General features: G+C 37.3%; 3 protein-coding genes across 3 annotated transcripts; 2 read left to right on the forward strand and 1 right to left on the reverse strand.

Moving 5' to 3' along the window:
• The first annotated feature begins 764 nt into the window (after nucleotides 1–764).
• LOC128491410 (olfactory receptor 11L1-like) lies at nucleotides 765–1,699 on the forward strand. The gene has a single exon (XM_053463733.1). The coding sequence runs from the start codon at nucleotides 767–769 to the stop codon at nucleotides 1,697–1,699; it is 933 nt and encodes a 310-aa protein (XP_053319708.1). The 5' UTR covers nucleotides 765–766.
• Nucleotides 1,700–2,510: 811 nt separating this feature from the next.
• Nucleotides 2,511–8,269, reverse strand: LOC128492255 (uncharacterized). Its single transcript, XM_053464741.1, has 5 exons — nucleotides 8,087–8,269; nucleotides 6,330–6,445; nucleotides 5,709–5,774; nucleotides 4,900–5,041; nucleotides 2,511–3,990 (listed from the first exon to the last, which is right to left on the reverse strand). The coding sequence occupies exons 1-5, from the start codon at nucleotides 8,115–8,117 to the stop codon at nucleotides 2,759–2,761; spliced, it is 1,587 nt and encodes a 528-aa protein (XP_053320716.1). The 5' UTR covers nucleotides 8,118–8,269; the 3' UTR covers nucleotides 2,511–2,758.
• Nucleotides 8,270–8,330: 61 nt separating this feature from the next.
• On the forward strand, nucleotides 8,331–23,812 carry MAN2C1 (mannosidase alpha class 2C member 1). The gene is made up of 26 exons (XM_053464739.1): nucleotides 8,331–8,620; nucleotides 9,204–9,329; nucleotides 9,689–9,812; nucleotides 10,248–10,318; nucleotides 10,577–10,754; nucleotides 10,875–11,064; nucleotides 11,872–11,978; nucleotides 12,279–12,389; nucleotides 12,542–12,634; nucleotides 12,753–12,869; nucleotides 13,730–13,825; nucleotides 13,983–14,128; nucleotides 14,789–14,912; nucleotides 15,840–15,961; nucleotides 16,529–16,614; nucleotides 16,839–17,009; nucleotides 17,765–17,847; nucleotides 18,350–18,444; nucleotides 19,118–19,222; nucleotides 19,311–19,467; nucleotides 19,698–19,841; nucleotides 20,358–20,467; nucleotides 21,368–21,447; nucleotides 21,691–21,839; nucleotides 22,871–22,974; nucleotides 23,405–23,812. Exons 1-26 carry the CDS (start codon nucleotides 8,487–8,489, stop codon nucleotides 23,520–23,522), a joined length of 3,141 nt encoding a protein of 1,046 aa, XP_053320714.1. The 5' UTR covers nucleotides 8,331–8,486; the 3' UTR covers nucleotides 23,523–23,812.
• The last annotated feature ends 531 nt before the right edge of the window (nucleotides 23,813–24,343 follow it).

Consider the following 24,343-nt stretch of genomic DNA (forward strand, 5'->3'; position numbering starts at 1 on the left):
AGTTTTGCATAAGGAAAAATGGGCAGACTAGATGGGCCAGATGGTTCTTATATACTGCTGAATTCTGTTTCTGTGTTACATTTAGCTATGAAAGTGTTAAATCTAGAAGAGTAGGTTTAAAAAGTGCTGTTAATCACTTTGGATTAAAACTAACGGTCAGGTACAAAATGATTTCAGCGCGTTTCGATCATATAATTAAAGGTAAATTACACAAGAAAATACGCAGTTTTGTAAAATTGGTATCGAAGGGATCATATTTTAATCGCGGGGTTTAAGGAATAAAAAAAAGTACAACTTTGGTTTGAAATAAAGTGCGTAAAAGCATTTACATTGGATCCAGGCTAAGCTACTTATATGCCTTATTTCATGACTGCAATCATGAAATATGTCCGTTTGGCCATGTGTAAGGCTAAGGCAGACACTAGGTTATTTAACCATGCATAGCAAATCGAAAAGTGAAGTACCTTGTGTATATGTGTCTTAGCTTTAGATATTTCCATATTGACATAGTATTTGATTTTGTTCTGACCCACTATATGCATATAGAATTGATGATTGGTATTAAAACAAGTAATGAAGATAAGGCCCTATTTTTAACCTTAGGTTCGGTTTTAAAATCTGTGTACTATGGATATTGGTCATGTAAATTACCCACACAAGATGTTTGGCTTATGTGAAATTTGATTTTGTAATATGAATAGCGTTGTTCGTTTTTAAAAAGCCTATCATAGTAGAAGTTGACACCAATAATCTCGCTGTTTTCTTTATGCAGAAGATGAATGTAGAGAATCGGACCGAGGTCACGGAATTTCTACTTCTAGGATTTCCAGATCTTAATGGGTTCAAAATACATGTTTTCCTTCTCATCCTAATCCTTTATAGCATGACTTTAGTTGGTAATGCCCTAATCATCTCAGTTGTATCAACAAGTCCCCAACTCTTCTCTCCCATGTATTTCTTCCTTGGCAACCTCTCCATATCTGATATTATGCTCACTTCCAATATTGTTCCTTTAATGCTGTATGTTATCTGGAAGGAATCTGGCACCATATCTTTAGTTTGTTGTATTTTACAGTTCTATATTTATGCTTGTGCAGGAAGCGCAGAATGTCTTCTCCTTACAGTAATGTCGTATGACAGATACCTTGCCATTTGTTGCCCATTGCGTTATTCATCTCTCATGGACTGTAGACTTCGTCTTCGCCTAGTTACCTGGTCATGGATTTTGAGCTGGACTATACCAGTTATTTCTGTTGTTATGATCTCTCGCTTGCAGTTTTGTGATTCCAACATCATTGACCATTTCTTCTGTGATCTTGCACCTCTGCTAAGTATTGCATGCTCTGATATTGCCTCTGTGGAACTAGAAGCCCTTCTAGCGTCTACCTTTTTGTTCCTTTCTCCATTTGTTTTTATCACAGTAACTTACATCTGTATTTCACTCTGCATCCTGAAGATTCCAACCACTAATGGTAGACATAAAGCTTTCCTTACCTGTAGCTCTCACCTGACAGTTGTATGCATGTTTTATGGGACAATGATTTCTCTCTACATGGTTCCAACCACAGGACATTCTCCAGCGGTTACCAAATCCCTTTCTCTCCTGTATGCTGTGGTGACTCCATTCTTAAATCCAATAATATATACTCTAAGAAATACAGAGATAAGAACAGCACTGAGAAAATGGTCTAAACCATAGTATACACAATGAACACCATGAATAAAAAATATGTATGTGGATACAAAAGCAGCCTTCCAATTATGAGTTTCTCAGGATCTACATGATTACTCATGACCATTGAGTAATCTTTCCCTTATAGTTAAGTTGCTGATTGTTTTAACTGTCTTCGTAAGTGTGGAGTGAGCGAGAAACCTTTAGAACAAGAAAGTGATCAGAAATGTTGCTTTTGCCACAGACCAAAATTTACCCAGGTTGTCATATGTGTTGTGTTACAGAACTTTGGGAACATTATGCACAAAGAGTATTGAGCATTAAGTCAGGGTGCTTACTTTAGCAGTGATTCTAACTAATTATGCTGCATGGCTATAAGCACTTCTTTTTCTATAGGTGTACCCAGTTAAATACAAAATTCGATCACTCTAAAGTGCTCAGGAATTGAATTGAACAAGCATTATATAATTTAAAAATAAAAAATATTCATTTTTTTTTAATTCTACAGCTGGGACGTTGTCTTGAAATGTATGGTTAGAATCGCTCTTTTTGAGGCAAATGTATCTCGGATTTTTTAAATCGGATTTTTTTAATACTAAGTAGTTCCAACGTTATGTGTAAATATACAGCGAGGAAAAAAAGGAAGCCCTTTTTTAAACTGTATTATCTGAAATCTACCGTAACTATGAAAAGGTTTAGCAGTTTGTAAAATATTTTAAAGGGGCTTTCTGTATATTTTTATAGCTTTCTGTATGTTCTATCTATATATCATGTGTTTTTACACGCATACATTAAATACCTTACAATACCTTACTTAATAATATCGACTTAGGAATGGTTTTCCTACTGTTAATTTAACAACTCTTTTACATATGCTACATGAAAATGTATTAAATGCTCCTCAGATATCAAAATAACTGCATCCTATGTATATGCTTTTGCAATCGCACGTCCATTTTTCATATAAATATTATTAGTTAATAATAATGTAATAAAAATAATTTTAAAAATAATTTACCGTGTGTAAACAGTACATTTTTTTAACATTTGTCTCTGTTTCCAATATACATTGGTTTAAAAAAAAACTCAAACAAAATTAGAATTTGAATCCCAGCCCCCAGTTCTAGGAATTCGTAGCAGTCCATTTAAAGTGTCTTTTATTTTTTTTAACACAGGTGGAGTCATTTTAAATGCCATTGAGGTTTCATTAATAATTAGACGTTTTAAATTTTTAGGTAGCGCATGCTTGCCGCGAGAGCCATCATAATTGGTATTGTGTGTCCACGTCTTATATAGTGAATATGGTACATGGTGTTGAAATAACAGCTGAGCGTATCGATGGGGTTGTCCACGACTCTGCATCTTAAAGTTGTTCAACAACCCTGCAGACATGCTTGCTAGTAGAATATCCGGTAAGGGTTCTCCCACAGAATCTGGAGTACGGAGGCTCTCAAACTGTGGTTGCTGATCCTCTGCAACTTTTGATACAATTATAAATGCTGGGCATTTAACAGTTGAAACATCACTACTGGATGAGCTCGACGTAACTGGTAATCGTGCTGTAGTGCGCAGTGCTGCTGGACCATCGGGGTGGGACGCTGCTTCTCCAGGATAATCTTTTGCATTGGTATTGTTGAGTTGTGCTTGCTTCTTTTCTAAAATTCTTGATAAATTAGAAGAGGTTTTATCAGGTTGAGCGTCAATAGCAACTGTGCTCAGTGATGTCTTTGAGGATGTATGTAACACTGTGGACACTGCAGACGGAGGGGTGTCTGGTAACGCTTCGCCAGTTGAATCTGCTGTACAGGGACTGAAAGTTTGAGAGAGTTCTGAAACCTCAGAATTGACAGTGAGATTAGGGCTATTAAGAGGTGTTGAGTCGTCAACAGGTTGTGTCTGAACATACATTTTACATTGTGGTTCAATAACATCATGCGTGTAAGAGAAAGGACCAAAAGAAGATATTGGGAGTGTTGTTTGACAGGGTTGGTATTCTGGGTCCTGGCAATCTCCTAACATCACCTCGTCTTCTTTAAAATGCTTTGGGATACCAAGCTTTTCACAAACCCAACCCTCCGGGTATTGTTCATCATATGTTGCACTCTTCCTTTTAAACTGCTTTAGGATGTGGGAAATATTTCGGTCAATTTTTGCTACTCGTCTTCCAAGATTAGTAATGTTGCGTACAAGCTGGGTGAACCGCGGGGATTTTGGTAAATGCAGACGTGTCCTTTTAACAAAGCGGTGTCTACGCCGAGGTGTGAGTAGGGTCACTTTGGGTATATCTATGTTTCTACCAATCTGTGCTGGGATAGTACCTGGGGTTTAAAAGACATTTTGATTATGGTGAGTAACGTTCCCATACTGCATAAACATTCCTCAAATTAGGACAAAAACCCCTTTATGTTCTCTTTTATAGTGCTGAGTTTAATTTAAACGAAAAAACTTTGTAAACGTGTATGAATAAATATAAACACGTATCATTAACTAAATCCACCATTTACATACTGCCTAACAAGTAAGGTGACCGCATCGGCCATGTTTTCCAGGACACACATCATTTTTACATATTGCTGCAGAGCAGCATTTTATCCAGGCTGGTCAGCAATATGTAAAAATGAAAACATGGCTGATGTGGTCATGCCACTAACATGCAATATTATTATTACATGTTGCCTCCCATGATGTCTGCTAAAAAGGCAAAGCTACTCACTGCAGAGCTAGTTTTTAAAGAAGCGGTCATGCCTATTTTATCCATCAGAGAACAATCATTCAAACAGTGTTTGCTTGCTGATGCTTTTCTTTTAGATAAATTAATTGTTTCAAACAGAAACCTGTTTACGTTACTGGTGGTTCCCAATGCCTCATTGCAAACTACTCCATTAGAGCAATGGAAACAAGGCGGCATGGTCTCAATAACAATGTGAATTTATTAATGTAACATGTATTCACAGAGACAGCCCAGCAGGCTAGCACTTGAGACTTCCAGTGTCTTGTCCAACGATTCCTAGTGCAGTGCCCCCTACTGACAGTGAACCATCTGTTAATGTCATTCTAGCCTGCTAAGTTGCTCTGTTTGGAGCATGAACAAGGGAAGCCTAGAAGACTGACGTCAAATGTCATAAAAAGTAGAATCTGATCGAGAATAGTTAAGACTGTCATCAATTTTCTTTTAAAGTAAAATCAATTTTCTTGTGTATTTTCTAATTATTCAAATGCAGTGTTACCTGAGGTGTTGTGAGCCGGAAAGCTATTAAAGCCCTGTTTGTTTGCCTTAATCACATCTTGGTAAAACTCCTTGTGCTGCTGTAAGTACTCCCATTCGTCCTTGGTGAAAAAGATTGCGACATCATCGCACTTTATAGGTACCTATGAAAAACCCAAAATCGTAATTCATGTCGGCACAGATGACTCCATCCGAATTGCTACACAATAAACTTAGCAGATCCAATCCAATAAGAATATATATTGTTCAAAGAAACATTTTGTTTTTCAATGTGTAACAGAAACAATGAATAAAATTTAGTACATTTTGTTTGTTCCATAGCTTAACGTGGAATGGCAGTTCACGAATTCCAAATATTGAAATTTTATTCCAAAATCGGTTAGCCACTATAAGAAGTGATAAAACAGTTGAGGTTAACTTTTTAAATTTAGCATTTCAACAAGGATGCAATGGTTCATAATAGTCAATTTCACTATCATATCCTCCTAAATTTACACAGAAAAACTAGTGTTGGAAAACACAATTTTGTAACGGACAAACAGCATACACTGCCCGGAGATATAGCGTACGTTTTGCTGGCATACATGCTACTGGCTGCGGCTTCAATGGGAGTGCTACAGAGCACATGCAAGAGGTTAACCTGCTTATGCTTCCTGGTTTCTGATGCGTTAAATGAGGCAATAGACTTCAATAACTAAAAAATGTCTGCTTCAACTTATATGTAGTAACACTGGAGTCCATGCAAAAAGCAGTCCAACGTGCCCAATGAAATATGAATGGGATTGTGTATAATGGCACAATAGTGCTCACCTCTTCAGTCACCAGTCGAATATTATTTTTTCTATGCCTGGAACACTTCTTCCCAATGGTATATTTCTAAAAAAGAAGGATTTCATTTTAATGTGTCCCTCTGTAAACACATAATAGTGTCTCAAAACTACTCCTTATCTGCTGACTGTGCAGTAACAGTGCTCCCTTAATGAAACTTTCCGGGTGCAGCCCTAGGTTACATACAAATCTCGATTGCAAAGCATAGTTGGAAATCAATGCAATCACTACGGAAGCAAATAGAATGTGTGTATGTAATTCATTTTAACCACATTGCCCAAAAATTGCTCTGTATACACAACTCTAGTCAAGGACTAGTGCACCTAAGGTCGAACCACCCCTGGTTTACACGCCAATACACAAGTCACTTACACAATGCAAACCCAAACCTTTGTCCAGGTGTAAACTTAACAGCTTCCTTGTACCATACATTATATAGGCAAGAAATTCGTCTTGACAAACCAATAATGTTATCCTGAAAAATGAAAAAGTCTGGGTTTCCTTTAATGACGATGAAAACAAAAAGTTCAATTTTATTTTTCACGTTTGAAATCAACAGCCAAGGAGGATACAGGAGCGATGCTTTTCTTACACAGTCCTCACCTCTCCGGTCAACATGTAGATAATCTCCAATGCATAATTCAAGATCATCTCAGTCTTTTGCTCTTCATTTTTCATCTTGTTCATGCTTACTGTCGGCCAAATACTTAAAGTGGGACCTAAAAATATTGAACAAAAGCAAAACGTAAATATGGATTGTTCCTGGCAGAACTGTAACCTATGATAAGCACTCTTCTCCTTATTTAGAAATAAAATAGATTATCATAACTAGTAGGTTCTACCTTTATGCCGTCAGCTACTTCTGATAAACCTGCAAACATGATTACATAAAAAGCCACGATCCGCTCTACTATGCGCCAGAATGCAATGCTACAAAGCGCATAGACTGGATGAAACAGTGGGTGCATGCCGGGTCAAGCACATCTATCCTCGTGTACCAGAGGTGCCAAAAGGTTGGCATACTTGTGCCCATGTTTATTTTCTGCCTAGATGTTGTTTCTTTAACATGCAATCCTCATCTCAAGTGCAAACCACACAAAAAAAAGGAAACCATAGACAGGACAGAAATTGGGAAGATGAGGAATCAAAGGCAGGAAGATACAAATGCCTTACATGTTTCAAGCTGCTAAACCGCTCTTAATCATAAGCAACAATGAAATAAAAATGAGTTTGATTTACATGTAAAGGACGTGTTTGGCTACAATCTTACACATATGCTCCAATTACAGTTTGTTGGAATCAAGATCATGATAAACAAGTTCATAGCAGTAAATTACAAGGTCTGATATAATTATATAATGTGTATATGTATACATGGCTCCTTCTACCTAGTGTATCGATTTGTCTTAATCTGTCAGTTCTAGTCTTGCCATCCTCCTTGAGTATATGTATTGTAAGAAGCGCTGCGGAAAGGATTGGCGCTATATAAATAAAAGATAATGATAATATGACGCACAGTATGTATTAGTATATAGCTTAACTTGTCATAAACATATACAAGTTTCCTTGTAAGTTGTAAGCTGTTTTTAAGGCTTTTCTCTCTCTCTATATATATAACTAATGCTAAACCAAAGAATTAAAAGTAGTCTTAACTATAGCCATCAGTGTAATGGTCCAACCAACAGAAGAATCCCACTGATTGCTATGGCGATAAGATAAGACCAGTTGTCAATTTTGCATCCAAGCTGCTTTTTACACATACAGAAAATGTAAGCTCCCAAGAGCAGGGCTCTCTCCTCCTTTTCTCCTCCAGTTTATTATTGCTTGTGATTTTCCACTGACTCTTGATTGTAAAGCGCTACGGAATCTGTTGGCGCTATATAAATAAACGTAATGTAATACTTACATTTACTCGACCTTTTCACACATTGTGCGTCACAAATCTGCTTTTCATCTTGTGGACTAGCTTAAGGTTACAGTGTTATAGTTATAGCAGACTTAACCTGGTCCTAGGGATGTGCTCCTTTTATTTTTATTTTATTAAGCATGCAATTTAACAATAATTATTTTGTGATCAAGGAAAAACTGCCTACCCACTGCTGAGGTGTAATATACATATATATATATATATATATATATATATATATATATATACATACATACATACATATAGTGGATACATGTCCAGAGAGGGGTTGATGTACTGTATGGTGTCAATGAACACAAATGCCACCAATTTGACTTGAAAATACATTCTATAAATGTTTTAAATATATGCATTTAAAGAGACATTAGTCTATACTGTATTGCATGGAACACGACCCCACACCTATATGAATATAATGAAAATATACTCTTACCCTCAGCAGCCTCAGTTTGATGTAGGCGCATACTCAATTAAACTCTACTCGGATTGGTCCCCGTTGGTCATGCGACCCCAGGAATTAATTGTAAACAATAATCTTGCTTTTACGTGCCAGAGTAAAAACTACAAATCCCAGCATTCCAGGGGCACTAGGTGTCAATGTTTCGTGAAACGGTTTATGGGACTGCGTTGCTCGCTAGAACTGAGCAATCGAGGCATGTGCTGTCACACGGAAATGGACCTACTGACAATCCACAACAGTTCTATGTGTCAGTAGTGACAATTGTAATATCCAGAAATATCGTTTCCATACAGAAGAGTGACACCGTGCTTTCCGGTTTCCGGTTGTGGAAGTAGCTGTCACTCTGTCAGTGCGGGGAATCGTAGGGTTCGTTATGGAGCCGCAGGGGAAGCCAGCTCCAATGCGTCCTGAGACGTGTCTGGTGCAAAAGAACCGGAGAGCCACCCTGGAGCGAGTGGAAAAATTCATCTCTGATTTGTATTTTACTGACTGCAACTTAAGGGGAAAGTACGAGCTCACAGCGGTATTTCAGTACTTGCTTTGCGCGGGTTTGCAGTTAGCTTTGCTTGTTGTGCTGCTGTAGGATCGTGGTCCTTTTTGTATGGACTTGGCTGCAGGGCTGACAACTACTATCAATGTGTATTGTTATTATAAATTATGAATATTTATATAACATCATATCCTCATACAGCGCCCTGCAATAATAAGCGCCGTGCAAATACATTTGCTTACCTGACCAAATACTATGTAAATAAACACATTTTTACACTGACAGTCACGTATAACAAGTTAAAAAAGGCTAAACTTGAATATTTTTTTTTTAAACTAATATGTGCTTCCATTGATGGATATGAACCTGTTATATTAAAATTATATATATTTTTTAATATTTACCATTTTTTTTTACTTTATGCAGTCAGTAAATATATTGGTACTTGGGATTTCTGCTTGTCCAACGGAGATTGCGAATACTTTTTCTTTGTCCGAAGACAGATGTATATATTAAACAACATTTAGGTCATGAAATTACCTTTACCAGTTCTCACTTTTGTTGTTTAGTATTTTACGCTGCTTTTTTATGTTATATCAGGTTGTTTGGTGCGACATGTCCACTGGATTCCATTTCTTATTACTTAACGCAAAAACGGATTCCTTACGAGCAAGCAATAAAGCAAGAGTTTCAACCGGCGCAGATTGGAAAGATCTTTGGCCCTACGTGAGTGTCATTAACATTAACTCAAGTGGATTATTAATCTTTGTTGCATTCCTTAATTGGTGTCATAGTCTGTCCAAACCCCCAAATATGTACTTCCTGTCAGCTTGTGATATAAAAAAAATTGAATGAAAATAAGGTTTTGGAAAGTAATTAGCTGTTTCAATTCACGTTAGTATTTTGTTCTCACAGGCCTAGTTAGGATGATTAGGCAGTCTGTTTGAAAGTGACACCTATATTCTTACAGACTTGATTCAAACAGACATGGGTAAACTCTTCAACTAATACAGTTAAAGACCTGTTAAAAAAGTGATCTGTCTTTTTTTGTCATGGGGATACATGGTATATGTTTTTCCTTACAGATGGTGGACCTGTTGGTTTAAAGTGCAGCTGACCATCCCTAAAGACTGGGTAGGGAAGGAAGTGCATCTAATATGGGAAAGTGATGGCGAGGGAATGGTATGGGTGGATGGAGAGCCAGTCCAGGTGAGACGGTTCCTCCTTTGATTTTTGAATGAAAACCCCAATTGTCTTCATTCAGTACCCCACTAAATCATACATGTTTATGGGGAATACTCTCAGGCTCAAACTCAGTTTAAACTTTACACCTACAAGGCAACATGTTCAAATAGATCATGTCTATGTGAAGAAAACAGAAGTAAAATTGGTTTAATTGGATACTTGCTCTATGCTTATATGTTTATCTTGCTTTAGAAGAGTTCTTTTATTACCTTGAATGTCCCTGGGTCCAGTTCATCTTTGTTAGACCTTGATTTACACAAAACCTCAATTTATTCCAAAGTAGTCATAAGGCACTTGGTGCTGCTTCCTGGTCTGTTTTTGAAACCAAAAAAAACTGTTATTGTAGAATAAACTGTGTAATGTTAATCGTGGGTATTCTTCAATATATTGTGTAAACAGGGGCTAACCAAGGAGGGGGAGAAAACAAGCTACATGTTGACCAGTGAACTGAAAGAACAGGATCCACACTGGTGAGAACTTTTTTAATCTACAATACAATTATCTACTTCATTTACTTTACATGCTATCCTCAATTCTCAAGAGCAATAATGTAATGGATTTATGTCTTTGTTGAAATGTAGTTTTAAATAATCAATCTCAATTTATTAGATCCTTGTCTTTAACTATAATAGGCAATTAACATTTTTTAAATTAAATAACTTATATATTTTATGTTAAAAGGTGCATGCTTGCTTTAATCATGGGGTTTTTGTTTTTTTTCTTGACAGCATGACTGTTTACATTGAGATGGCTTGCAACGGGCTGTTTGGTGCTGGGCAAGGTGGTATGATAGCACCAGTGGATCCACACAAAATGTTCTCTCTGCAGAAGGCTGAGCTTGCAGTGTTCAACCGAGATGTGCAAGAGCTACTTCTCGATTTTGAAATTATATATGATCTGGCCAGGGTAAGCAAGACTTCATGAATACAATGAGGATAAGAAAAAGAGTCGGTGACAAATATAGTTTCCTTAGATTTGTGGAATATGTTCTTTCCAAAGCCTTACATGATTTATCCTCTTCTATAGTTGCTTGGCGAAGATAATCAGAGAAGTTTTCAGGCCTTGTATGTGGCCAATCAGATGATTAACCTGTGTGACGTGAATGACCATAGCTCGTTCGGTGCTGTGCACAAGTTATCTTCCTCCTTTTTCAGCCAGAAGAATGGAGACAGCCAGCATGTTATCTGTGCCATGGGCCACTGCCACATTGACTCTGGTAAAATAATTGTCATGTCTGTCTCTTCTGTGCCTGTTTGCTCCACTAACTGTTGGAGCTGAGAAAATTTAAATTGTGCAAACGCAAGCTTTGTTTTCTTAGTGTGTTATTGTAGAAGTCACCAATCATGCTAAAAAGTAGTGTTTCAGAAGAATATTTTATGTTAAGAAGCAGAGGAAACAAATGGAGTAGTTTCTGTATTACTACTTTTTAGTTAGCAATGTAGTTAAATAGTACAGTAACTGAAAATCATGTAAATGCAACATTAATTTCAATGTCTAATGCATTTATAATGCAGCTTACAGAAACAGTCATGCAATTATGTTTTCATTTTACCCTTTCGATTACCTCCTTTATGACCAATGACATACCAGGTACATTATGAAAAGATAGTCATACAGGACCCTTGACGTTCTGTGACAAACTTACACACTTGCGCTAACACACACACATACCTACAGTGTGCTCATGGTGACGTTCTTGGCCGTATGCATCTCCTGCATGGCATTAAGCTGGGGAGTGTGGAAAGGGATAAATCTGTATGAAGCGGATTCTGCAGACAACATGAACATTTAAAGGGGCTACACCTAAAGTGCACATGGATGGAGTGTCCCTTTTTAAAGTAGCATTTATTTTTTAGTAAGACGGACAGAAAGGCACAATTTTCATCACTGATACCTGAGCAAAAATGTTATTACAAGGTAACATGTAAGTTAGTGTTTTGACCAATAATTAAGAGTGTTTTACAATTTGTCTTGGGAAGGTTTTTTTCTTGTGTTAAATCTGTCACATGTTTTGTTTTTGCAGCTTGGCTCTGGCCTTATGAAGAAACCATCAGAAAATGTGCACGAAGCTGGGTGACTGCGCTTCATCTGATGTCGAAATACCCAGACTTCATGTTTACATGCTCTCAAGTATGTCTGTAATTTGCAGCTGCGGGAAGGAATCCCAATTCCCATTTTATTAACTGTCAGAATAGACAATCTTTGACAGCACACCTGTGTATTTTAAACTTGGTAATAAAGCTGTAGTATTGCCACAGAAAATAATCTGAAACTGTATCCAATTTAGCCAGAGATTCAAAAGGAAATGCCCTTAATTTAATTGTGTAAAAAAATGTGTAAAAGCTAACGTTTACACATATATTACTAATGCTATTAATTATTTATTGAACGCTCTATGAATAACATATGGGATCTTTGTCTATTCAACAGGCTCAGCAGTTGGAATGGGTAAAAAAATGGTATCCTGGATTATTTGACAAAATTAAGGAATATGCCAGGCGTGGACAGTTCATACCTGTTGGTGGTACTTGGGTGGAAATGGTGAGATTGTATTACATATCCTCACTACCAACTGCAATAAATTAATGTTCATCTACTTAGTCTCCTTCGGTCATTTTGTCAGACATTATATTCTATAATTGTAGCACTGAAATGTTTTATGATGGTTTTATATGTTGTTTGTATTACTATAGGATGGAAACCTCCCAAGTGGTGAATCCATGGTGCGACAGTTCCTGCAGGGTCAACATTTCTTTCTTGAGGAGTTTGGCAAGATATGCTCAGAGGTCATTTTCGATCCTTACTTTCTCACTGAAAAATAAATATTTAAGTGCTCACTGTCCTTAAATTTTTTTTTTTTTACTGAAGATTACTGTTTAGTTAGTTTCTTTTGGTTTTCCGCAGTTCTGGTTACCAGATACTTTTGGATATTCTGCTCAGTTGCCCCAGTTAATGAATGGCTGTGGGATCAAGCGTTTCCTTACTCAAAAGCTCAGCTGGAGTCTAGTGAATGCATTCCCAGTAAGTGTTATTGTTTGGTGGGTGACCTGATATAGGCTGATTCCAAGTTTCCCTGCTTTGCTGTTTGAATATTTTCATTTTTCATGAATACTCATTTTATGCTACAATATTATTACTTATATAATATGTATATTATTTACCCAGATATCTAAACACTGTATTGGCTCGGTTACAGGCCACACCCGATTTATAGGCCGCAAGAAGAATGTATTTTCAGAGAAAAAACACATTAGTGGAATAGTAAAACAGTATTTTATCTAATGAACAGGAATACGTGTATTTTCAAATTTTTGGTATCTATTAGGCAGTTAGTCAGGATATGTTATATAGAAACAGATATTTGGAAAACCAATAGCCATTTTAAGGTCCCCACTTAATTCATAATGCACCTAACTTATATGCCCCACTGCTCCCCTTATATGCCGGTGCTCCGTCGTAGAAGCCCGGCGGAAGTGCCGACAGCAGCGGAGGTTGTCTGGGCACATCGCGCAGACGTTCACTGGCTGCTGGAGAGGAGCATACAGGTCCCCTGCAGTGCTGTGGGGGATCTGGATCCTAACCCTGCTGCTTGCCCACAGCAGGGCTAAATGAAAAAGAAAAAAAACCACCTGCCCGGCATCTGGAACAGCATGTAGCGGTCGTTGAGCGATACAAATTGTGCATCCCTGTGCTAAACCCCGATTATAGGCCGCACCCCCACTTTAAAGACTTAAAGTGGGGGTTAATCAAGCCAATACACTATACATAGAAGGCATTATCCACAGTTTGTTTTTGTGTCTCTTGGATTGGTAGAATGTATAAAATATTTAATTTCTGAATTTACATAAGTGTTGAGCTGTTCATTATTTTGTGTTGCATAGCATCATACATTTCATTGGAAAGGCATTGATGGTTCTGAGGTTTTGGCTCATTTTCCTCCTGGAGATTCATATGGAATGAAAGGCACTGTAGAGGAGGTGAGATACTGTGTTTAGTACTTTGCTCTTGCCACATTCATGTTTACCGGCTACTCATTTGATCTGTAACGTCTGGCTTGATACTTTCGTCTATATGTTGTTTCAGGAAATAAGGAATTTTCCTGTGGATAAACCGTAAATACTCATTTTCTTATAGATTTTGAAAACTGTGAAGAACAATAGGGATAAAGGTCGTATCAATACTAGTATGTTCCTCTATGGCTTTGGGGATGGAGGAGGAGGGCCTACAGAAAAAATGCTAGGGAGGTTGAAAAGGATGGAAAATACAGATGGTTTACCCAGGTCAGTGGTTAGTTGTTTTTTAACACTCTTTCGAAACCAATTTGATTAGCTAGTTATATATAATTTCGCATTGGTCCAAGTTGTTAACCAGTTTACTGAGGAAATGAAGCGGTTTTTGCTTCTTTTGTTTTCTTCTGATATTTTTTTGTGAAAATATTCTAAAAGCCATGTGAGAAACTCCCCCACCCAGCTGCATTTCTCTGTAGTCTAGCAGTCTCCATGCATCATCTTACATCCACATGCATTTGCTGTATAGAGAATGCGTCAATGCATAAGAACCGACTTGTAAATAGATCTCTGACCTTCCTGATTGGGCTGTTTACACTATAAAGGCCTTTGGCGAGCATGGTTTACATAAAATGGATTACATGACGCAAGTACCATTAGAACATGAAGTGCTGGGATATCATGACATATCTTGGTGCCCCACAGCGAAGATGGTGGTCAGAGAGGGACTGGCTAGGGGTGCTGTCCTGGGCTAATACTCCCATCATAGATAGATGTCCACCTGGTTTTGCAACAACCCTAGTGACCATATTTGCGGTGGCCTTTAGATCTTTTTATGGGGATGAGATGTAATAAAACATTGTACTAGCATATCTAAAACATATAATAGAAGTAGAGACTATTATTATCCTCTTCATCATGATTGTGTTACAGAGTCAAGCTGTCAACTCCAGACACTTTCTTTTCTGCAGTGGAGACTGACACTTCTCAGCTCTGCACTTGGGTAGGAGAATTGTTTCTTGAGTTACACAATGGGACGTATACCACGCAAGCTCAGGTAAGTCAACAATACTGATGCAGACAGTGAAATGGTCAAGGCCGCATTTTTTGTCAATTATTAAAGTTAATAGTAACACACACGTAACGTACATATCAACTTGGTTAAAAGGCTCTGACCTACAGGAAGAGTTGTTGCTGCTGCACCCAGTTGCCCATCGTAAGCAAGGGGAGCCTTTCGGTACGCTAGGATAGCTGATAAAGAAACACGCAAAGAAATATCTTCCATGCGCTCCAGCCATTTTAGAGAAATTTTGATATTTTGCGAATACATAGAGATGAAAACAAGCGGTATGAAATATGTGCATTTTCAAGTAGTACTGCTGTAACTGCATAATTCAGAAATCCCCATGTTTTAAGTTATATTTTCAGTTGCAAAAGAAATGTACAGTAAAGAAACACACCAGTTGACACACAAAATATAAACCTAGCCACAGGACACAGAGCTGGAGGGCAGGGTCCACACATTTCCAGGGGACCATTTCCCTCTGATTTTATTTTTTTTTTCCTTAAAAGTTAATTTATGTAAAACAAAATGAAACGTGTTTTTTTTCTGCTTCTGTGGAAGCAGACTGTTACTGCTTGCTTTTGTGTCACATGAGAGTGAAGCTTGGCCTGAAAAAATATGATTGAGGCAAAATATTTATATGGTTGTTTATGGGAAGGGTTTTAACACTGAGCAGTAGGGTCCTAGAGCTGCATTTACGTATGAAAGTATTATATTCCTCAAAGTGACGGCACCTTTAATGAACTCACAGGTGGTAGAGGAGCGAATGGGTGTAATGAAATGATCATATATATTTACCACATGCATGTGGTTTTATTTTTTTCTACATGGTAGATTTGTTAAAGGAACCACTGCTTTTAAACAAGGCTGGGGTCACCAGGCACAAGTTGCAGCTTGAAAGTGTTCATGTTAACTTTCCAGATTAAGAAAGAGAACCGGCGATGTGAGCAGTTACTCCATGATGTGGAAATCCTCGGCTCTATTGCCCTTGCTCAGAACAAGTCATTTGCTTATCCCAGTGCTAAACTGCAGCACCTTTGGAGGTATTTATAAAGAGTTCTTTATATTGTGTAAAGTCTCTTCATTTATACGCAAGACTTCACTTTTTGCAGGCACAAGGGATGTCAAATTTCTGAAAATGTTGACACTTAGAAAAGATTTGATATTTGTTTTGGAAAAATAAGGTTTTACCAAGAAAATATATACAATAATTACAATCTATCTATATACCACCAGCAGATTGTATAGGGCTATTACAAAAGCGAGCATGCAAAATTACCAACAACATTAACATTGTGACTCTCGTGTTAGGACATTCTGCTACAGAAAGAGAAGAGGGCCTTGCTCTTAAGTGTTTACAGTCTTTGAATTATTTCATTAGAACCGTTTTGCAGTTCGAAATTTGCCTACTACAGAAAATGCATCATTTATAACTTTCAGTACTGATAATTGTATACATTATAGTTTGTATATTTTTTCAGATAATTAATGTTGGTATACTTTTTTAATTCTAAAATTATTTTTTTTACCAAATAATGCACAATGATTACAGATTACATTCCTATGATTACAGATATTGTTATGTTCCTGTTCCTTTCTGCCCCTCGCAGGCTCCTGTTGTTAAATCAGTTTCATGATGTGTTACCTGGGAGCTGCATTGAAGAGGTGGTTGATGATGCTCTAAAGATCTATGAAGGTGAGTTGTTAAATGGTTAAAAGCGAAAATAAGCATTTTTAAACCTTTAACAAAGTAATAATTCAATGGCAAGTCTGTCTTTTATTTGTTTCCCTTGGTCTACCCCAATTGAATATTTTAACTATTTGCCTATGTGTCTATTGCAATATACAACATTATACTTTATGATTTGTGTATTATGTGATGTTCTATTTTACAATGTCCTCATCTTTGTTTTTAAACAGAAATAAAAACTGAAGGAGCTGAGCTTCTAAGAGGATGTATTGAAGCTGTGCTCAAAACACCTTACTTGATACAACCTGTTGCCAGTCAGCCTGTCGCTGTAATAAACACATTGCCTTGGGAGCGAACAGAAGTCATTTCTTTGACAGGAGCTTCAGGAGATCAAATACTGGGTATAAAAGTGCATGTGCCTTAATCTGTTTTAACGTTACTAGGGTAAGCTGGGGCAGAATATTTGGTATCAGAAACCATTCTGTCTTGCCTCACACTTAGAAAAAGCATTAATAATAAACCCCCCCCCAAAAAAAACTAAAGTATGAGCTGTTTGCAATCTTCGCCTCCACAAGGGTAATTTTTAAGCAAAACGCAATTACACAGATAAACTTGTAAGAAATTATGTATATTGATATTGAATTGGGTCACTGTTACAGGTTATAAAACGTATAACACGCACCGAAGATGAAATTATACAAAACAAAAGGAATACTTTGGCATTAAAATTATGATGTATTTATATCAATTTCTCCTCCATCCTTGAGTAGCTTCTCAGCTCACAGCATTCTCCCGGACGGAGCAGTTTCCTTCTGAGCATCGTGACCCAGAACTCTTCTGTTCACTGCGTCCTCCTTTTTTTCCACCGTCCCTAACTAGTTATCCCACATTCTCTTGTGCCGCCCAAAAAATGGTTCACTCAACCCCTTTTCCCAGAGAGTTAAATGCTTATTATCCCAAAGATCGTGTTTTTTTCCAACTGACATTTGTGTTTAATGATAAATAGAAATCTGAACGTTTGTTTCACTAAGAATGCAGTAGAACCTCCAGTAACTCCAGACTGCAGCACGTCTATAAAAAGTACCAACGGTTGAAACTGTGCTCCTTACATTTTTAAGTAACTTCATATTTTCTGTTTTTGACACTTTTCTTCCAGGCCTAGTGAAGGTGCCTGGTATGGGTTATGTAGTAAGGCCTGAAAACATTAGCCCCAGTCCTCTGGTCGCTGTTCTGAGGGAGGTAAGTGCAGATCTCTGTTCTTTTAAATATAAGGTCCCTTTTTGTTGTGTATTTAGGTGAAAGATAAGTCTTCTCCATTAATCCCTAGTATATGTCAAACCAAATAAGCAAAGCAATGAAATCTAGATCTCTTTCTGAAAAGCCCTGGCTCCCCTTAGAAATATTTTAAAATATATGTTGTTTTACATACAGGCACAGGAAGGCCATGTAGGCAACACTATGCAGTATATTACATGGTGGACATACACAAGATGGAGGTTATTTGCCATAATCGGTCTAAAGAAACAGTCTAGCCAAAAAAATACACACTTCTGCAAATATGGTCATTTTGCACTCTCCTTCATCAGTCTGATTGAGGGCCAAACAATAGCACCCAAAGGGTTAATGCTAACAACTAGTGCAGTCCCTTTACAGATATTTGTGATCAGACATTTTGATCCTCAAGGCTCAATTTCCATTGTAGTGAATTGATAAATGGACATTATTTTATGTTTACATCTAGGAAGATAACTCTATAACAATGGATAATGGTATCCTCCGCGCCAACATTGATTCAGTGGGTCGTTTAACTTCCCTGCAATTGCTGGCCAGCAACAGGTACTGTCCATATCTCTTGTTTTTATGTATTAGAACAAATGTAATATAAAATACATGGTTAAGATTGTGTTGGACATTACTAAGAAAATACACGTGGTTTGTCCGTACCCTTGAGCACATGCACACCAGTGTACCCTTTCCTATTATACAAAATAAATATACCCACATCAGAGCCGTAAACCCTCAATTATTTCCCTGAATTTCCAATAAAATAGGATAAGCCATGTGGCAAGAGAGTTTTAAAGTAAAAATGCTTAAAGGGCAGAAGGGAAAAAACAATCACAATTAAATCCTTATCAGCAATCTAACAATTGGGTCGAGAAAAGTAAAATAGGAATACATATTCATGCGGATATTTAGAACAGACGTTAAGGTGGCTGATCCTATGGTGTGTGTAAGATGGCTTTGTAATATTTTAATCTCTCATCAAACTGTATAATTATTGTATTTTCTCATAGGAATCATTAGGAACAACACCAGTGTTTATATAGCATACATGTGACTGTCTGCTGTTGCTCTTATTAATTTGAATACATCTCAGTACTATGACCCTAGAATGGGATTGGCAAGTGACAATAAAGAAATATAAATAGTTATCTCTCATAACAAAGCCAAACTAATGTCTAGTACTTTAACATGACGTAATTCTCTTTTAATACGTGATTTCTTTCAGAGAGTCTGTTCCTGAAAACTGCTATGGAAACCAGTTTGTGTTGTTTGATGACATCCCCCTTTATTGGGATGCTTGGGATGTCATGGATTATCATCTAGAAACCAGGTAAATGATAACTGACTGATCAATTATCATCCATGCCAATGCATCTGCCAGGCTAGGGGGGATAACATTATATGTTATCTAATTGCAGAAAGCCAATAACAAATCTCAGTAGTAAAGTGGAGATTAGCAGCAGTGGGGGACTGAGAGGAGCCGTCACATTCTCTTTGCAAATAAGTGAGAAGAGCACAATCGTACAGGAGATAGCCCTCGATGCTTTATCTCCTTACATCACATTTAATACCAAGGTATACAAACTTACTCCTTTTTCATCGTAAATAAACTTTAACTGTACAACTTAAACTTATTTTTGTAAAATTGTGGCACTCTAGAAGCCTTCCTATTGTGATATCGATCACGTTCCCCTTGAATATAAGAAACATATGATGCTCCAGGGATAATATTTCACATCGGATATCCAAGCTGGTGAGATGAAAAGATTCAGCTTTGTGAATAAACCACCAATTTCTCTCAAAAGGTGAAATGGCAGGAGGCTCACAAATTCCTGAAGGTGGAATTTCCAGCCAAGGTGCAGAGCTCAAATGCAACCTACGAGATTCAGTTTGGTCATCTTCAGAGGCCAACTCACAGAAACACGTCTTGGGACTGGGCCCGATATGAGGTAAGAGGCTTTCACGAGTGCGCTGAATTATAATACATAAACGGGTTTCTCTCACAATATCCTGTGTAATATATACAAAAATTGGGAGATGTACATCTTAAATAAAAACATGCATGCACTTCTGAGAAAAAAATGTGCAAATGCTGAGATGGTCTTTATTGGCATAAATGCATGCCTGAATTTTTTTTTCGTAATATTGCCCTAATGAAGATGACCTTCGTTAAAATGTCTGTGCCAAAGTTTTAGAAAAGGGAAAAACGTGTTCAGTGTCATTTTTATTTTTATGTCTTCAAATGTAAAAGAAATGACATTATTTTGAATTATATATATGAGGTATAATCCATATATATGAATTTTCTAGCAGTTTAATCACTTTGCAAAATAGGAAATAAACTTCAATTGTAATAGTTGGGATTTTATAAATTAGAGTAGTTAATTGTTTTTGCTCTAAAGGGCTCTGTAAAAAAAAAAAAAAAAAAAAAAAAAAAGTATCCATATCTTTCTTCTTTAATCCAGGTTTGGGCTCATCGCTGGATGGACCTCTCTGAGCATGGTTTTGGAGTAGCTTTACTGAATGACTGTAAATATGGTTGCTCTGTACTGGGAAATGTTCTAAGCCTGTCACTGTAAGTTTTCTTTCCTTTTTTTATGATTATATCTGAACTTGTGTCTTTGGGTATGTTGGGTAGGTTAATGTGTGAACATGTGTCTGGGTGGATATGTTAGTGTGTATCTGGGTATGTTAGTTTGTGAACATGTCTTTGGGTCAGTGTTAGTGTGTGTGAACACGTGTCTGGGTATGTTTGAATGTGTGGATATGTTAAAGTGTGAACATGTGTGTCTGGGTATGTTAGTATGTGAACATGCCTCTATGTCTGTGTGTCTGGATATGTGCGTGTTGACGTCTGGATGTTAGTGTGTGAACATGCATCTTTTGGTATGTTAGTGTGTGTGAACACGTCTTTGGGTATGTGTGAGTGCCTGGGTATGTTAGTGAAAGTGTGAGTGCCTGGGTACGTAAATGTTTGTGTGTGTTTGTTAGTGTGACTCTCCCTTCTGAGGTCAGGCGCTGGATCTGCCCCTGATTCAGTTAAATAACTTCTGTTCTCTTGGTATTCTAGTCCTTTGGAATAAATAGTGCTTTAGAACAGCTAGGAAATTGAAACGGAACCTTTTAGTACTTGTTTTAATAGTAATTTTCCCGCAAAACACATGGGTGTGGATCAATAAAGTTCAAATTTCTTCACTTTTCCCTTGTTATATTAGAATGATGTCATGGGTAAAAAGAACACCACCAGCATTCTGTATTAAATTTAAGCTCTAAGCATTTGAGGTGTAATGGCATTCCAAAATGATCTGAATTTGGAATAGTAAAGTGAAGCCTATATTAATTGACTGTATGCATTTGCAGGGTTTGTCTGGTGCATTTTATACTACATTATAAAATGCACCAGACAAACCCTGGTGCTATTGTGTCCCATTTTATAAATGTGTACCTGTATGTTTTTGCCTTTTATTACCAACAGTCTAAGAGCACCAAAGTCGCCAGATGCCACTGCAGATATGGGCGATCATGAATTTTCTTATGCACTTATGCCACATGTGGGTATGTATTTTTGCCACAACATTGCTGTAATTAAAATAATTTACAAGATTTCCTGCAGTTAGATTATAATCCTTATGCGCAGTTCATGTTAAGAATTTAATGAATGATGGACGGAAAATTGCTTTACTATACATTTAATGATGTGCCGATACATACATTTTTTTTCTTTGTTTTGTGTAAAACTGACAGGTTCTCACAGATCGTTTTTGTTTGTTTTGACTTGTTCATTTTCTCAAATTTCAGGATCATTTCAGGAAGCTAGAGTTATCCAGAGTGCATACAGCTTCTGTTTTCCACTCCTCACCACTCAGTCATCATCATCTGTACAACCCGTTTCTTGGAGTGCCTTTACTGTCCTTTCCCCAGCAGTGGTCTTAGAAACAGTCAAACAGGTAAGTGCTTCAGTAGGTTTTCATATGGGATTTTACACCCACTCTTTATAGATCTATATAGATGTATTTATAGAAGTGTCAAATGCTTCGCATTTAGCTTTTTGTGAATCATAGTCATAATCATGTGTTTGAGAAAACACAAGTTATAGCACACTTATAGCGTAGTAATTCTCACAAGATGTACTTTTAATAAAATAAGATAAACTCTTACATTAATAAAAGCATTTTAATGCTCAAATGCATGGGCTCCCAACAACCTTTAACCATAGGATCAGAAGTACATTTTGAGAGTTACTACACTATGTAAGTGTGCTATTTTCCCTGAGGGACTATGATTGACAGAACATTGTAAATGGGAAGTATGACACTTTTTTTTTAATCAAATGTGTGATTACACAGATACTATTTTTTTTTTATTTATTCTAGTTGGTTTGTGGGGCCGTTGAAGCAGCGCTCAGATTGTTTGTTTGATTTTGAATGGCGGGCATAGAACAATTGTATGATTTAACACCAATGCTCTGTGCTTATCAGCACACTTTCTTTTTCTGTACACTTTGAATGGTACACATGGGGACTAATGCTAAAGTCAGTGGAAGGTGGAGGAGTCACCAGTGACAAAACCTAGGGTAATAGGTAATTTTTTCTGAAATATCTGTACCAACCGCTACACCAGGAGCTCAGGTAAATTAATATGTTGCTGAGAAAGTGGTGCACGTAGGGATTTGTTTTTGTTTTTTTAACAAAACTGGGCAGACTTTGCAGTCGGCTATAGACTGTATAGCAGGTATGGGCTGCACCTTAATGATGGGGCTGCTGTAATCAGGGATTAGATTTGAAACAAGGATGTGTGGGGAGGGTTGAAGCATGTTGATCCAGTGAAAAATCAAATTTTAGTTCTGTAGTCTGGAAAGACATTTTCCCCTTTTTGAGGCACAATTGGGAATTATTTCAGTGTGGTTCTAGGTTGGACAGGTCAGTTCCTATGGGTACTTAACTACTTGTCATGTTAATAAAGTAATTTATCCTCCAAGGCAGAGAATCAGCCTAACTCTCTTGTGCTGAGGTTATACGAGTCTTACGGAAGTACTGTGGATACCTGGCTGCAAACCTTTCTCCCTGTGAAAGATGTATTCTTGTAAGTAGATTTATCCATTTGTGTACTGAAATAAGAAATATACTACATGGACAAAAGTATTGGGACACCTGACCATTACACCAACAGGGACTTTTACGGCATTTCATTCTAAATACATATACATTAATATGTAGTTGAACCCCACTTAGCAACTATAATTCATTTCACTTAAGAAAACAAAAACAAAAAAAAGCCAGACTGTGTGTGTGTGTGTGTGTGTGTGTGTGTATATATATATATATATATATATATATATATATATATATATATATATATATATATATATATATAAATTGTAAGATAAAGGTACAATAATATGCTATGGGACATGCTTGTTTATAAGTGTTTTGAGTCTGGAGTACAACACAATCTTGGTTTATATGTTAACATCTGGAAATTACAGTTAGTAATGCAGTCTTGTTCTTTTCAGGTGTGATCTACTAGAACGCCCTTACAGCACACCGCAACTTACACTGGGGGACAGAGGCATCAAGCTGTCCTTCACACCATTCAAGGTGCTGACTGTCCTGTTAGTTCTGAATAGATGAATCCAAATATCCATATCTGGATCTTTTGGAATGTTTAATACATTCTCTGAAATTGTTTAATGACAAGTTTCTCTAAAACAAAAGCTTACTTTATAACATTTTGGAATAATAGTCTTTACAATGAATGCATTTGTAGACCAAGAGCATTCTCCTCAAAGGGCATTCTCTACGTTTACATTTTCTCTAACCTTAAAGGCACCATCTACTTCTACTATAGAAGAATGCATGCTCTGTTTATCCTTTAATATGTATTCTTCCAAAACAAAAAAAAATTAAAAAGCGATTTCCTGACAGAATTTGCAGCCATGATTTTCTTCATTCTTCCTCCATTATCTGACATATGTTGCCATGGATTGGTTGGTTGAAGCAGTCAACAGGAGAACTTTCCTGTCGCTGATTGACAGTTAAGCAGCCACTCAGTGGCAGGAAAGTGCTCCTTTTGAAATCAATGGAGAGACTTTACACACACGCCCTGAGTTCTAAAAGATCGCTGCACACAGCATTCACTAGAGGAAGTCCTGGGGCTTACTAGGCAGGGAGATGCATTTAGCTGGGGGTGCGGAAGGGCGCAAGTGCATTTGAGGATATTCTGCAGAATCCCCCCATCCACCTTGCATATCTCCCAGCATCATGCAGACTTTGCATGTTGTCCCCTCAATGAGCTGTGTCAGTGGCAAGAGTTTCCTTCCTTCCATGCTTAGTCACCCCTATACACCTATGTCCAGATATGCATCTGGCAGCTTTTTTGATTAGGTCATATTTTGTTCTAATTTCTGCATCATAGAGAAATTGAGACATTGTTTCTTTTTGCCGCTGACAAG

Source organism: Spea bombifrons, chromosome 4 (genome assembly GCF_027358695.1).
Source record: "Spea bombifrons isolate aSpeBom1 chromosome 4, aSpeBom1.2.pri, whole genome shotgun sequence".
Classification (NCBI taxonomy): Eukaryota; Metazoa; Chordata; class Amphibia; order Anura; family Pelobatidae; genus Spea; species Spea bombifrons.